The 15027-nt window shown below is 39.4% G+C and overlaps 1 protein-coding gene across 9 annotated transcripts in view; it reads left to right on the top strand.

Moving 5' to 3' along the window:
- The window catches only part of LOC120904958 (AF4/FMR2 family member lilli), a 62427-nt gene that overhangs the window by 17965 nt on the left and 29435 nt on the right, over positions 1–15027 (top strand). For all 9 annotated transcript variants that reach the window (XM_040315499.1, XM_040315507.1, XM_040315506.1 and 6 more), the window contains exons 2-3: positions 2420–4066; positions 13801–13921. In XM_040315499.1, coding sequence (XP_040171433.1) covers positions 4044–4066; positions 13801–13921 — 144 coding nt within the window. In that variant the 5' untranslated portion in view covers positions 2420–4043. The remainder of the gene's footprint in view (positions 1–2419; positions 4067–13800; positions 13922–15027) is intronic.

Genomic DNA, 15027 nt, shown 5'->3' on the forward strand with positions numbered 1-15027 from the left:
TTTTAATAGATTCAGTCCCAATGCTGCAGATTTAAAAAACAAACTCAAACTTCTTGAAACTAGCTTTCGAGCATTTTCATCGATGAGTGGAATAATCGTAAAACGGATTTTTATAGGGCAAATGGACGGAGGTTAGGAGAGAAACGGGTTTGCGGAACATATTCAAAGTGTTCTTTGGAGTAAAAGAAGCACCAGTCGTACGGTGTGGTGTCGAGCTTTTAAACTTTCAAACGGTATTCGATTTGATACGGTGTAGCGTAATTTGCTCGTTTGAAGACGACGACCAAGAACAGACTGATGAAAACTATATTTGATGGATTATAACTAGCTAACTCCGGTGTGGTGTGTAGTAGTGAAGTCGGTGGGGGTTGTGTTCAGCAGAAAGTTATGACCGCTGCGCGATGGTGTGGGTTTGGTGTTGAGTTTTTACGACGCCGTCTATGTCGATTTTCTTAAAAGCTTTCTTCCAGCGATCCTGCGAATTCCCCGTCTATACTAAACCAACGCCACTCTGGCAAGGAGGGCACTGGGATGTTCGCTTATGTTTGATGTTCTGTCGTTCGCGCTTGATGGACGCTTGGATAGCGTGAACTATGAGGGATTTGCAAAACACACGGAAAGACAGCACCTCCTTGGTACAGTTAGGGTATTGGTGCGGTAGCAGGTTTGGGTGGTTTTGGGGTTGGCTGAAAGGGGAATATGGTAAAATATATTGTTGCCAGCTATTGTTGGTCGATTTTTGGGAACGACCGAGGTACAAGGTCATGCCAAAAGGAGGGGGTGTTTCCACAGCAAGGATGCTTTAATGGGAAATAGGTTGAGGATTCAAGAAAGGTTACTTAAACTATCACGACACAACGAGCTACTACTGATTGCTGGACAAGGTTTTTCCAAACACGAACAAACCGTCCAGTGATACACAAAGAATTTATAATGTATACACCAAGAACATTCAACAACAAATGGATGATGGATTATGGTGGTGCGTTTTGTGTTGGCCTTTTATTCAGTGTCTAGGAAAATATTGAAGTTTGAAGCGGTCCTTAAATTATTTTCTTTTTCTATAAGCCGCTTGTTTCGTGACTTGGCGCAATATTTGAGTTAGAAAGCGTGATTATATTATATCTGCCATAACAGCGCAGCTCTAAAACTTGTAATTAAATTTAAATACCAGTGTAGCTGGCGTTGCAACTGGAAAGTCTCGGAAACATTGCCGCTGTACCGCAGGAAAATGACATAACGACGAAACATAACAATTGTAATGATGATAATGACGATGATGATGTGACGTTTGTTTAATCGATTCACTACCCCTGGAAAGCGGTGGTAGAATGTCAAACGAATGAATGTGACGTCTGCTTTTGTGAAACAGATTACAAGTAATTTGTTCATTGTTGGTACTCGTTGAAGTGTTTGTAAATAGAATATTTATAGGAGTTGAATGCGTGTCTGTTGCCATTGTGCGGTAATGTTTCTGTTTGAGCATTTAAATCTCAGTTTATATTATGCCGCACAATTGATGGAGTGCTCACAAATGTGTGAGGCGAAAAGCTGAAAGTAAAAACATCCTTTGCAAACGTATGAGTTGGAAAAGAGCATCTTCTCACACTGCCCTTCGTTGGCAACTTGCCAGCCTCCAAGTGATTTCCCTAGAACGATGGCTGTTCCCCGGGACTATTTGTGGTGTTCCTTTTTTTGATTTCCGTTGATATTTACAGGTTCTTGACCTTCTCGTTTCCATTAGCCAGGGTAATTGTTTCCAGATTACTGGGAATTACGGGGGTAGGTCAATGACTAATGTGATGAGCACTGGCACATTTCTCTCTTTCTCTCTTTTTCTCCCTCTCTGCATCTGCCGATGGTTGCCGGGCATGTTAGGGGTTGATATTACAAGGCAAAGGATGGTTGGTTTGTGTTTCGAATCCTTGACGAAGGAGTGGGAAATTATTTCTATGTTGGTGCACGTAATAATCAATTCCCAACGTCTATCCTACGATGAGATGAATGGAATATTTCAATATCAACAAATCGATCATTAATTGATTGAGGTTTTCTGTTCCGTGATTGAATCTGACCTGTGATGTTCGTTTTTTCTATTGTATCTGTTGGCATTTCGATAGTAGTGTGTACATTGTATCTTCGAACGGAAAAACTGATTGATTTTTGTTTTCCTTTTCTTTTTCTCTTTCAGATGTGAAATCCATACGATTACGACCATCTCGTCACAACAGCAGCTCTCTGTGTGTGCCATTATGTGTGCTTGTGTTTTAAGAACATAAACAAGGGATCTGTGTGCTAGGGACAGAAACACCTTATCCAACCTTTGGCGACGGTGTATCCAAAGTCTTCTTACTCCACCCGAGAAGATGTACTAGTGTAGTATACATTTTTCATAATGTTTTTTATTTTGTTTTCGCAGGGTGATCAGTGTATTTGTGTTGTGTAAGTGTGTGGTGCAGGTGGTTTAACAACACGAGCATACACGTGCCTCCACAGCAGCAGCAGTAAGCAGCCGCCTTGAAGCAAAGCAGCAGCTAAGAAGCAAGAAAGAAGTGGTGAAGAAAAAATTAAAAATAGTGTGGAAAACCCGGCTCACGGCACGTCTCTGTGTGTAACTTTGGCTACAACACACCGGTACGCGTGCATTATTCTCTATTTACAAATGCAATGGAAATGAGCTGCCGCAGGCGTTAGAGTAGTGTGCACGCTGGAATCGCGGGAGAAGTTGGTGCGTCCCATCGCTCGGTGCTGATAGTGATAGGAGGGGGATGCGGAGTGGGTTTGAGAGAGTGGTGTTGGTGATTGTGCGGATTTTGCTCTGCTGATTACATAGCAGTGCAATTTCAAGAGACACATTTCTGGTCCCGCTTGCCCCAGAAGCGGGTGTGTATTGGCAGGAGGGTGAAATTAGTGTAACGCCTGGTGGTGGTGGTCCCGCGGTTCGCACACTGTTACGCGTGTGATGCACAACCCCCGTACGCAAAGAAAAGATGTGTGAGCAAGAAGAAGGGTGAAAGGAAAAATCACAGCAAGATGTGTGCATGTGTGTGCGTGTGATGATTACCTTTGCCGTAACAGCGCCGAGAAAGAAAGTATGTGTGAGTGTGTGGGTGCAAGTGGCGGTATAGCTTGGTGGTGAGAAGCAATGGAATGTGAAAATAGTTTTGAAAATCAAATTGCAATAGAAAAGTAGCCTTAGAGCGATAGCGGGTGCATTGTGTGAGGGAGAGATATAATACCGCAAGAGGCAAGAATTAAGTGATAACGGTGGGTGCATTTGTGTGTGTATGTGCGAGTATTTATGCACAAGTGTGCGCGTGTGTGTGGTCACGGTGCGAAAGGTTTATCAGTGCCCTAGAGCGTGAGTTGGTGATTAAAGAAAACATAGTTTATCTCCCATCGATGTGGAGCCAACCCCCACCACCGCCCCTCAAGTGCAATAACGGTTCTGGTGGATGAAGTGTGGTGTTGCCTTCCTCCGAAGAGGGCGGTTCCGCCAACAGGCGGTAAATGGCCAAAGGCCAACCCAACCATAACCGTGGTGCCGTGCAGGATAGCGAAGCGCCGAGAAGAGTAATATTAGCGCAAACAAAAATTGTGCCCGATTAGTATGTTGTGTGTAGTTTTTAGTTAGACGCGTTTAACCCGGGTGCGTGTGTGTGGGTTAGCCCCCCCCTAGCCCGGCAAAGATGATTTGTCAGTGAAAAATATTATATCGAAAAAAAAACCGGCAGCAATAATTAATCTCTTCCTACTGGTGCAATCTACGGCGCATTGCAAGCGCAGTGCAATGAACCAGTGCGGCCATCATCGCGCTACCATTGACAGATACAGTAGCATCGTCTTTTGTTTTCTTCGCGCAGCAGGAGAGTGCACGACGTGTGTCTGCTCTTTCCACAACATTCACACATAAACGCATAAACGATTAGGACATAAGAAGAGATAGACCGCGTCGTCGATCGATCGGCAGATCATCTCCGTCTTCATCGGCACTGTCGTCCGCGTCGTCACTCCGGACGACCGGCGTAGTCGGTGAATTGGACATGAACAAATCGCTTTACCCAAGGTAAGGGGGCAGTGGAATTGGGATCATTATGTGATGCATATTTAACACCCACAACAGGCTTGGTGTTCAAAGCGAAGTTTCCTCTATCCATCTAGGATGTTAACCCTTTACTGCGGTTCACCGATTTTCATCCCAAAAGAGCTAGCATCGAACATCCAATTTCAACTTTGACATTTACATTTTATTACACTCTCCTCTCTCAACATCCCCGCATTGGGAGGGATCGTTACGATCCGGTGACATACGTTTGTCAAAATAGATTCGGGCTTATTTATTCAAATAGCAAATTCAAAATAGATTCCATGAGCTTCACATTGGTTGATTTTATTTCCTTTCGCACAAAGTTGTGAACTAACATAAACCGGAGAAGAACAAGCAGTTCTTAAGTCAAATGTAAGTTGATTGTTTTTGGGGAGACACAGTGTGTGGGAAACAAATTAGGATGTTTATTTGTAAAAAAAAGATTCTTGGAACTTCCCTTACATTCCGTTATTTACTTGAATGGTATCTCCGGGCATACAATGAGTTTGCTATTGGCGAAGGATTTGAGGCGCTTTGAACTCATTTGACATTATCTGATTGCGTTGTATGTTTAAGCAGACACGTGTAATTTAATACGTAACGGCTGATTGCGACGTACTACGCGGATATGTTTAAAATCACGGTATAAAGGCCGAAGCACAAATTATCCAAATGGAAGCAAATTTTCATATATAATCGTGCAAATTTTTATCCCTTTAACCGTCATATGAGTAATTGGTTCGATTATTTGAATGAAACTAATATAATATAGCAGAGAAATACGGTCGGGCGGGCCGTCCCTACTGAACAATACATAAATATAATCTAGCAAATAATCGTTTCCATTCAAATGTGTCTCGAATTAACTAAAAATAGGCTTTATATAAATTGTCCTGTTTTAAATCGGACTCGTTTTTCTTCGAGATGGTACACTATATGAAAAGAATACTTTTCATGTCTTTTTGATTACTGGCGCATATCCCTACTTTTTATTTGTGTGCCTTCCAATCAACAAAAGAAGCACGAAGGAAGTTGGAAATCATAGATGGGCAAACATTGAGCTTCATTTGAATATCGAAAACTTCCTGCTGCTGCTGGTAGAGTAGAACAAACGGCAAGTGGGGTAGCCGGGTCTGGGATCCAATATACTAGAAAAGGCGCTGCAGGATGTTGAGATTGTGCAAAGTTTAACCGCGCTTTTCATTGATTTTGCCGACTCAGCAAATCAGCTAGAGAGGGGTTCATAGGGAACGTAATAGGGCTCTTGGCTTTTCGAAGCCATTCCTTAGCTTCGTTCTCTATTCATCTTAGAAGCTTCACAAGCTTTAAAAAGTGATCCTACGGGACGAGATTTGGAGCGGTTGTTCTGTGGGTTTAAAAAGGAATTTTAAACAATTTTCACTGCTTCATGTAACCATCAGTAGTGTGTGTGGTCAAGTGTGTTTCGGGTATTGTTTTATGCATGTATGAAGGCAGTGCAATGAATTCTTCTTGTAAGGTAGCATTACTGTAATGAACTATACGAGTTTTTTATCAGGTTTTTTTGTTGTTGTTGTGCGTTGTAAAGTTGTATATAAGTTAATAAATGCTCAAGAGAACATGTGATTGAAAATGCCATTTTTGTTAACATATAAAAGAATAAACAAACTTCTTTTTCATTAATGCGTAGGTTCAACATGAAGAAAAGATACGGTTAATTTGAATGTTGTTAGATTATAATTATTCTCAATGTAGTAAAGTATCAGTTAAGGAATAGATATACTGTTTGGCTCATTCAAACCCCTTCTTTGTAAGTGAATCATTATATGTGTGCTATTGTTTTTTTACGGAAGATTTATTTTAACTTAATATTATTTTGTTTGAGTTGCGAGAATTATAGAGCTCTGCCTTTTTACTACACACGAGGAATATGCCACAGTGTCTACATACTAAGTTTCTATTTCTTCACGATGGGATTGAACAATTTGTGTGATATGTGCACGTTGATGCGGATCGTAAGAATTTACCACTCGTTTGTGCAAAAACGGCACCTATTCCCTTGGTTTTGCAGATGCGCTGACCTCTTTTGTTTATTTATAGCAGTGCCATATTTTTATCAACTGTGTCATAAAATAAGGTTACATGAGGCAGACACATGGTGCGAGGATAGCCAACAGGTAAAGACGGTCGGCGCATACTAGCTGCTTTTTATCTTCGTACTTATCTTATTATCTTCATACTACTACTTATATGAACGAAAAAATGGCAGCGAAAAATGGCGAAAGGAAAGAAGAGGAATCTAAAGGAATATATTACGACTTTGATATTGAAGAGTATTGTACAAAATTTCATATCTACTTTTTACACCAATACAGTTGTTAAAAGATGCACAGTAATATATAACAGGTTTACGGCCTACCATGAAGAAACTTCAGATCGAAGAGAAGCGTAAAGCACACCACAATACTACCGGTTTGGTTTTTATTTACCGATCACAGAATAAATATTTTCAATTAAGAGCTTCATCTAACCTAGATTGCAAATCAAACACATGTTGTCTTTTCAACGATGAAGCTTGTTTTATTTTATCCTGTTTGCTCGTTTTGTTTGTTTTTCATAATGTGTTAACACGTGGTTATTGTCATCTACAGTGGTTTTTCAGTAGCTTGAGTTTTACAGCATGTGTAATATAGTGTCTAGTGCAAACATTAAAATAGCACACTAAAGTTGAATGAAGTATGTCAACATAGACACTGATCACGCACAATTATAAGCCATTGACTGTTGTGCGATGTAAACAATCTTCATGTACAAATAGTAATAGCATGCGCCACTATCACATACGACAACATATTCAATGCGAGTATATAGTCAGCACAAGAATTCTACTACTTCCGGTCCGAAAGGGCAACATGTTACATTAGAACTGATTAAAAGGGAGTGTAATGGCGTTACGAGCAGCGTAGATAGCATAAAAAAAAACAATTTGATGTTTAATATAATGGATGAGACGAGGTATGAATTTGAAAGATAATTTAACATACAGGGTTTTCCAAGTCACTTTCGAATGTGCACATAATTATTCACAATATTCAAGATGTTTTTCAACATCTCAAATGATGTATTTGCTTAAAAATGAAATTAAATTTTTTACACATGATTTTCAACACATCACAAAGAACTGTCAAACTCAATCCAGCTTGAGGCGTGTTGAAAATCATGCTGAAAAAATTATGGAAATGAAATGTCAGATTGATGTGGATTAACATCTTGCACGCGGTGAATAACAATGTTTACATTTGAAAGTGACTTTGAAAACCCTGTAATAGAAAGTTAAGGTTCATCATATTTGTGGCAGGTATAGTTTATTTAGTGATAATTGCAGTTTGGCAGGAGTAGTAGTAATTAAAACTCTGTATGTGATGTAAAAATGTTCAATGTAGATGATTTGTTTTCAAAACTTCCACATAAAAATATTGTAAGATTAATTATTCATATGACATTTAATGGAATTCTGTCTTGGTTATTCTCACTGCATTTTAACTACTTATCTTCCAAAACCAACGCTGTACGCCTGGCTCCTAATATTTACATTTCGTAAATAATCCATTAATTTACAAGGAGAAGAAGTTGTCTGCTATTGCAAACCCTTTCTTGTAGGTGGATTTCAAAAGCATACGAGGCAAAACTCTCGTTATAAAATGAGCCAGTGGTCCAAAAATCGTTAGAAAATGATGGTGCATGATGAACATATTTCTATTAATTAGTGTCAGCTTCATGTAGTTACACCTTGGGTAGTAAAAGAGAAAAACAGAACGTGAATCAACAATAACTCGCGTGCTATGGCACGTTGAGAACGTCTGTGCTATGGCCGAGATGTATGTGAGTGTGTTTGTGAATCATGTTGGCCATAAAATAATTTTCTGATGGCCTTTTATATTTGGCTCGATGGAAATGTTTTAATCACAGAAAAAGAAAGCGAACATACAAAAAGGGAAATTATTTATGAACAAATCCTGTAGCTCTGGATTGTATGATACAGCCGTTGTGGTCTGGTGTTGTTCGTATGCATATTTGACACGTGCTTGCGACTGAAAATATTTAATGCAATTTAATTAACATTATGATTTCGAATTCTGCATCATGTCCTTTGCTCAAGCTATAGAGCAAGAAGATAAGAAATAATCAAACAAGTTAAACATTTAAGTTGTATTCTATGCATTGTTAAGTTAGGTGTAATAGTTATGCTAGTATTTGGATTATATTAAATTGATATCGTTGATATTATCCTCAACACATGAATATTACGTAGGTAAAACATATAATTACAAAATAATCAAAGTAAAACAACATCATTCCGTTATGCTTGAGACCTCTCAGCCCAACCGGATCTAACATTTTTTCAGCAACAGAGAGCAGTGTCAATCGGTACCGGAATTGAGACCCGAACAGGTGAAAGTTGTTGCACGTTGAGCGAAGCTAGTTACCGGGGTGTATAAGTGTGTGAGTGTGGAATAGTTTTCGTTGTTTTCTTCTACCACTTCTGCATGGTAGCTGCGGTAGTAGTATCTTAAATGTTATAACATTTTTCTCTCTCTTCTTTGCACTTCGTGCGGAGTTGGTTCCGTCATGTTTCCGAAAGTGGAGAAATCTCTTCATCAGGGGATTAAGTAAGGGTAACAAGTTACAGCCCAGACCCGTACGGAGGGTGAGCCCATCTGTATATGGTGTAGTGGTGGTGGTGGTGGTGGTGTTTAATAGCGTTGATGGAATTTAAACGGATCAGGTGAAGGTTGTCGCGAAGGTTGTGGAACATTTCGTAGCTACAACTTTGAAGCACTTTAAACTAGGTGGCAGTTTCACGATCGTATGTTATTAGCGAATGAGCAAACAGAGGTACAGAATTTTGCATCAACAGCACATATAGCAGGGCCTGACTGACTAGGCGCTTGGACTTTCTAGCTGACGTTTTGTCTGCAAAGTTGTGACCAAGGTTATAGAGGGAGAGAATGGCCATTTTTTCACTTCGCGTTGGTTATTTTCGGGCAGTAAAGTACTATTTTGCTCTGTGATTCGAGTTGGTCAAAGTTTGAAATAAATGTAAAATGTCTATGTATGTATATAGTTTTTCTAGTATTGGCTGCGCTCATTCAATTCCTCGTCTTACTATTTAAGTTAGCTTCTGTTGATGATTGAATTAAAACGGAATCACAAAAGCAGACAAAAATGTTAAGTGTTTTACATCTCTGGACTATTTAAATTTATTAGTTATGTTATTATACATTTTTTATTTAGTATTTTGTCAAATACATAAATTTTATTAATACTAAGTTCACTGCGGTGTCATTCTCACTGCTGACACTGTTTGCAAGAATACATACACATGAGATACCGTCCATGTATGGAGTTGGAAGTTCTCCGAAATGCTAATATCCCATAAAACGATTTCCCTTGGGAAGGAGAAAGCGCAAAAGTAGGAAGCCAGCAGTGGGAGAGATGCACGCACCTGATAAGCCACGTGGTAATCAAATCATAAACCATCATATTTATCCACCACCGCCACCACCGGGGTGGGGGGGGGGGTAGTCTGTTTTCGGTTTGCATAGATCCGCTCCGACGGAGCATTTGCGTCGATCGACCAATGAAACCTTAATGCGAACCACCCCGGCTGTGTAGCTGTTGCGAGTGTCCTCATTTTGTGCTGTTGCGGCTTGCCTGGTTTGTGGATTCAACTGTGTGCTACTGTGGGGGAGCATGTGTGGATGATTTTGTTATGACAAAAGGGAACACAGAAACAAGCGGGAAAACATTCGAAACCATTAAATCAGTGCTTCTATCGCACGCCATGGAGGTTGTTTTGTGTCGGCTTCTCTCGTACGTTAGGTAAGGGAGAATGCATGCGTATGGTTCGCGCTTCCTGACTACGGAGAGTGAACAATATTGGGAATGATCGGCCGGTACTAGTAGAAGCCTGATATTTGTTTCGAAAAAATGGGTTACATTTGTTAAGCAAATTATGGCTTCAACAAAATGTTTGTAGAAAGAAGATAGTGGACTGTGTTGAGCACAAATGCGCTGAGTGGTATGGATTAATATATTAGAAGAATATTGGCAAGAGAATAGTATTTTCTCAGGGTAAACATTCATGATAGCTCTCGTTTTGAGTTAACCTACTGTCGCCGATTGAAAACTGCGACTTATTCCGTTGCTAATCGCTCTTTTTGCGAATAATCTTAAGCAGGTTGTACTCGAAAGCAGAAACTCTCATGGTCGTTATAGGAATAAGTGAAGCGCATTGTTTTCGTGCTACGTTGTTAAGAGTAAAAGAAAAGTAAGAACATAATAAGTTACTTATTAGAAAGTACTGTATCCACTTAATTGGCACAATTATATAGTGTTAACACATTAATAAAACAGTGCGTGATGACTCGGCTTTCAGGAATCGCGTACCAATAGGGACAACTAAGTTAACAATCATTTACCGTCGATTTACCACAATGGACAGAAAAGTGCATGTCATGTCCTTGATCGGTGTTGTTTGTTTGTTTATTGTTTTGCTCAACTGCAGCTCGCGGTAGCAATGGATGGTTTCAACCAGAAAGGTGAGCTAGCCGTCGCTCCAGTTGAATGATGTAAACGGACGAGTGCGATGCAATTCCGGCGAAACTCGGTCGACGCTCGGATCGATCTAAACTGAAACTTCCGAAAGCAGATTACAGCGAAACGTTCTACACCAAATGCCAAGGGAGAAAGAGAAGCATCCCTAGTGATCTGGTGGCCACCGCACAAGTTTTCACCACGCAAAAAAGGGGATGGTTTGTTGTTATTTTTTTCCTCTCGTGAATTGAAACCAGCTTCCGGGTGCTCTATTTCGTTGCTGCAAACCTTCCCACTGCTTTCAATCGGAGTGTATGGGGGGGGTTTTAAAAGCTTTGACCGTTTAGTTGGACCGCGGCTTGCTAGTAACGATATTTTTCAATTAACCCAAACAAATCGCTCTGCGAGTACCAACAACCCCACACATGCTGAACTTCTGTTGGCCTGTGGGTGTTTTGGTATATAATGTATCGATTATTCCAATCATTTGTGTTTTTTTAAATATCAAATTTTACCTACTAATTCACCGCACATGTTTATGTGTGTGTGTCTGTGGCTTTGTTGTATATATTTGGTTGTTGTTTGTTTTTCCTGCTAATGTTATTGCAATTTTCGATGCAGAACGGGAGGAATGGTTCGATGACGATGATAAAGGTGCATTTAATCGATACCGTATAATTAAACTAGCTGCCAATAATTGAATACCGATTGAATGCATGAAGTAGAGCTCTAAGCGAGTAATTATAGCTTATTGTGTACCAATTTCCCAAAACACAATTGCAACATGAAGATTAATTTGTTTGTTCATACAATCAATTGATATTAATTGTAGGTATTCGTATTGGAAAACAACGCAACAAATGTCCAGTTAACAGTATTTGCCTAAATTATGGCTCAAAGGAAACACGTTTTGACGGCGTGAATATTTTTTTGCCTGTGAGGGACCAATTGCACCAATAGCATTCTGATTAATATTCTAACAGAAAGCAAATATTGTTTCATTGTTGCTTTTGATGCTTGTGTTTTTGTAAAGATGTTCAGGCGTATTCTATTCTTGTAAGCGAGGTATATCTACGTTGTGTTGATTTTTTGAATGAAACTATTGTTTTGGAGCTTATTTTTTACGAATCGAGTCCAAATCTAAGTTTAACATTGGGCAACCAGTCAGATCAACCAGTTCTCCACTTTTTTTTTATTTTTTAACATTTGCTAACCCATTTGTTGTACTCATTGAACCAATCCTTCAACTGCCATGTGTTTGAAGAGACGAATTATTCTGCACATATCAATTATCTATTCATTTCAATTTGAGAAACTGTGTTATTTGAATTACGAATCGTATCAAGAATTTGATTCTCATGATATAAGTGAATCTTTTGTTTCGGGATGTAGCTTTATTTATTCATTTCACAATTCATAAGTTAATGTGGAGCAATCGCAAATAAAGAGTCAGATAAATGGTCGGTTAGATAAATGGAAGCACAACAGTGCTCGCCCTACTTACTTGTGTAGTAAGCGTAGTTGTTGGATGTTATGATTTTTCTTCCGAAAAGTGAGATGATGCATGTAAAATTCTTTAAACCATCGTCATTGTCTACGTGTAAAATTTTTAGCTGCGAGCTATTTGTAGAATTACGAAAAAAGTGTGATCTAGAAATATGCTCTATCGATAAAAAAGAGAAGAGTAAAGAAAATAAAATCAATGCGATATAAAGCACAATGTCAAGCAATCCTGTCGCAGGGTGCGCAGAAGCTACCACTAATACTGTCACTTCCCACGTTGAAGGTACCATCGTTTCAGCAAAGCTCATATAAAGTTATCCTGCGAACGATAAAGTATTCCCCATGGACTATTTTTCTATGTCTGCTCGGTTATAGATAGGTTCGTGTCCTTTTTGCAGCAGCTTTTTGCAAACGGTGACGGCTTGTTCGCCGAGGAACGGGCAAGACCATTAAGTATGTATCATGTACAGATCGTGCGCTACCGGTAGCGGTCTATGCACATCATGTGTGTGTGTGTTCGTATGTGTTTGTAGAGAAGTTTGCACGTGCAATGTGCGTTTCCGTCCCCGTACACTTCATAGTGTGCGTGTGTATGTTTGATACAGCGAATGAGAATAAGGTCTGAAGCTTCTGCGCTTGGCCTGATCCATCTTGTGGATGCCAAAAGAAAATCAATGCAGGTTGCCATCGAGTGATTCAATGGCTTAATTTTTCCTTGTCCTTATGTGCTTTCGTCTTGGTTGTTTTACTTTTTATTTCTTTTTACATTTTCTTACGTTTTAACGTAGAGTGCGCTATGTCTGTGTTTTTTTCACTAAGAGTTCTGAACACAATTGCCAAGTAGCCGCATTAGAAACATCGAAACCGGGTTGCAAGGCATATGGCGCCCTCGTGTGCATATGTTGCTATCGATGAGAAGAGTTACGAAACTCACAGAGAAGAGTGATAAATAAATTAGCATGATAACAAAAACATTGCAGAAATATTCATTTTATAAGAAGTTTTGTGTTTTAGCAAAGCGTGGGAAACAAGCACTGGCATGATGTTAAGGTTAATGTATGCCGTGAACTTCATTTTATAATAGCATCGCACCGGAAGGAATTGAGACACGGGGAAAGTGTATGCAAGGCAGAGGTAGTTATTTTCGATTGGACTATTGGTCCATGTTTGGTTGGGAAAACGCAAAAACTAACGACCAATAAGGGTTGATTGTTAGAATGTGGTGTGACGATTGTTTCAATATAGGTTAGTTTAGTGGAAATACAAAATAAATCCTGATACAATGATCCGTCTGGCTTTTTTTGCAAATATCCAAATTGTATACAATAATAATTGTTGCACAGTATAGTGGAAATTGTTTTGTAATTTTCATGGTTGCTACCTAATTCTACCATTTTGAATGGTCACAAGAACACGAAGTGTGGTTGAATGTGTACTTCGTGTTACTCCGATGATTATTGAAAGAAAATAGAATAAGTTTCCTAATTTTCAATTATTCCGATCAAGTCTTACTAGTGCATACATTTTAGAATTGAAAAATATGTTTAATATTAAAATTGCAATATAATATTAAAATTTATTTATAACTGCAACCAGTTTTAACATGATTATTGTATTCTACTCTTTTGGCATAGGCACGACGATGAGCATGAAAGGATGGAGCGGAGAGAACGGGATAAACAGGCCCGTGCCCAGCTACAGGCCGAACGGGAACCGGAACCAACAGCCCCACTATTTGCAGCACCAGTTAAAGTGGTAAGTAGCCGCCGAGATTCAGTCGAATGCTTCTGTCTAGGTGTGGAATTAAAGATTGTTTCATGAATGTGCTTTTCGCAATGGCATCATGTTATGTGTTTTAATACGCATGATTGGGATCTTTGGGTGAGGATACTAAACACTCAATCGGTTCCTGACTGGTTCCACTATTTGTATTTAGATTGATTTCTTCAATATGATGTCAAAAGGTCACGTTCTAGAAAGTATCTCATGGTTTCCGGTGGGTTTCCGGAACTTCGAAAAAAGGATGTAGCATTTTTCTCAATATTTGGTTTCTCGAAAAGATTGTGTTTAAACTCGAGTTATTTGTTCCGCTTGTTCTGCGGCATTCAATGTTTCCCACATTGTGAGTGTAGCTGTCGTTGAAATTGAAAACTGAAAGTTTGCTGGATGTAAGTGCACATTCATTGTGCCGTGAGTGCGGATGGGTTCATACATGGGTACTCCACTACTGGTATCATGTCACTTGTTGGTTAAGCACACATTCGGATATGGGGATTGTGCTTATGTATGTGCAAGATCTGATGCACTACATTCCGAATCTTCCCCTAATCCCATTGGTGGTTGGAATATCTTTCCGACATTCCCAAGACTAGCAAGTTCAATGTTTATCCAACCGTGAACCAGGCAAATAGGGTTATGCTTGCTGTCGTTGCAACTTTTTTTTCCTCTCTCGGCATGGATCTGTTCGACCGGACTTTTACTTCTTGTGCCTGCGTGTTGCTACATAGTATGCTTCGGAGTGTTTGAGACTACCAGCTTCTAGTTTCAGTTACACAGGGCATCATCTTTTCATTCATCTTTTGAATCTGTTTTTGTAAACTGCACGAGTTTATTAAAGGGCTACGGCAAGACAGTCGATAATAGTTAAATGTCTGTGGTATTTTTGCTATCATATAGTTCCGTTGAGTTATAGATTTGAATTACAATGTCAGAAAGCTGAAGGTGCTGTTGTATATAATGTGTAAGTTAATATCAGAACATTTCACTGCTCCTAGCGTATTTTGTATAATTATTAGACTTTGAACTTCATAACTACGCTAATCAATTTGAAGAAATGCAGTTACGAATATGTTAAAATGTAT

This window comes from Anopheles arabiensis, chromosome 3, assembly GCF_016920715.1.
Source record: "Anopheles arabiensis isolate DONGOLA chromosome 3, AaraD3, whole genome shotgun sequence".
Lineage (NCBI taxonomy): Eukaryota > Metazoa > Arthropoda > Insecta > Diptera > Culicidae > Anopheles > Anopheles arabiensis.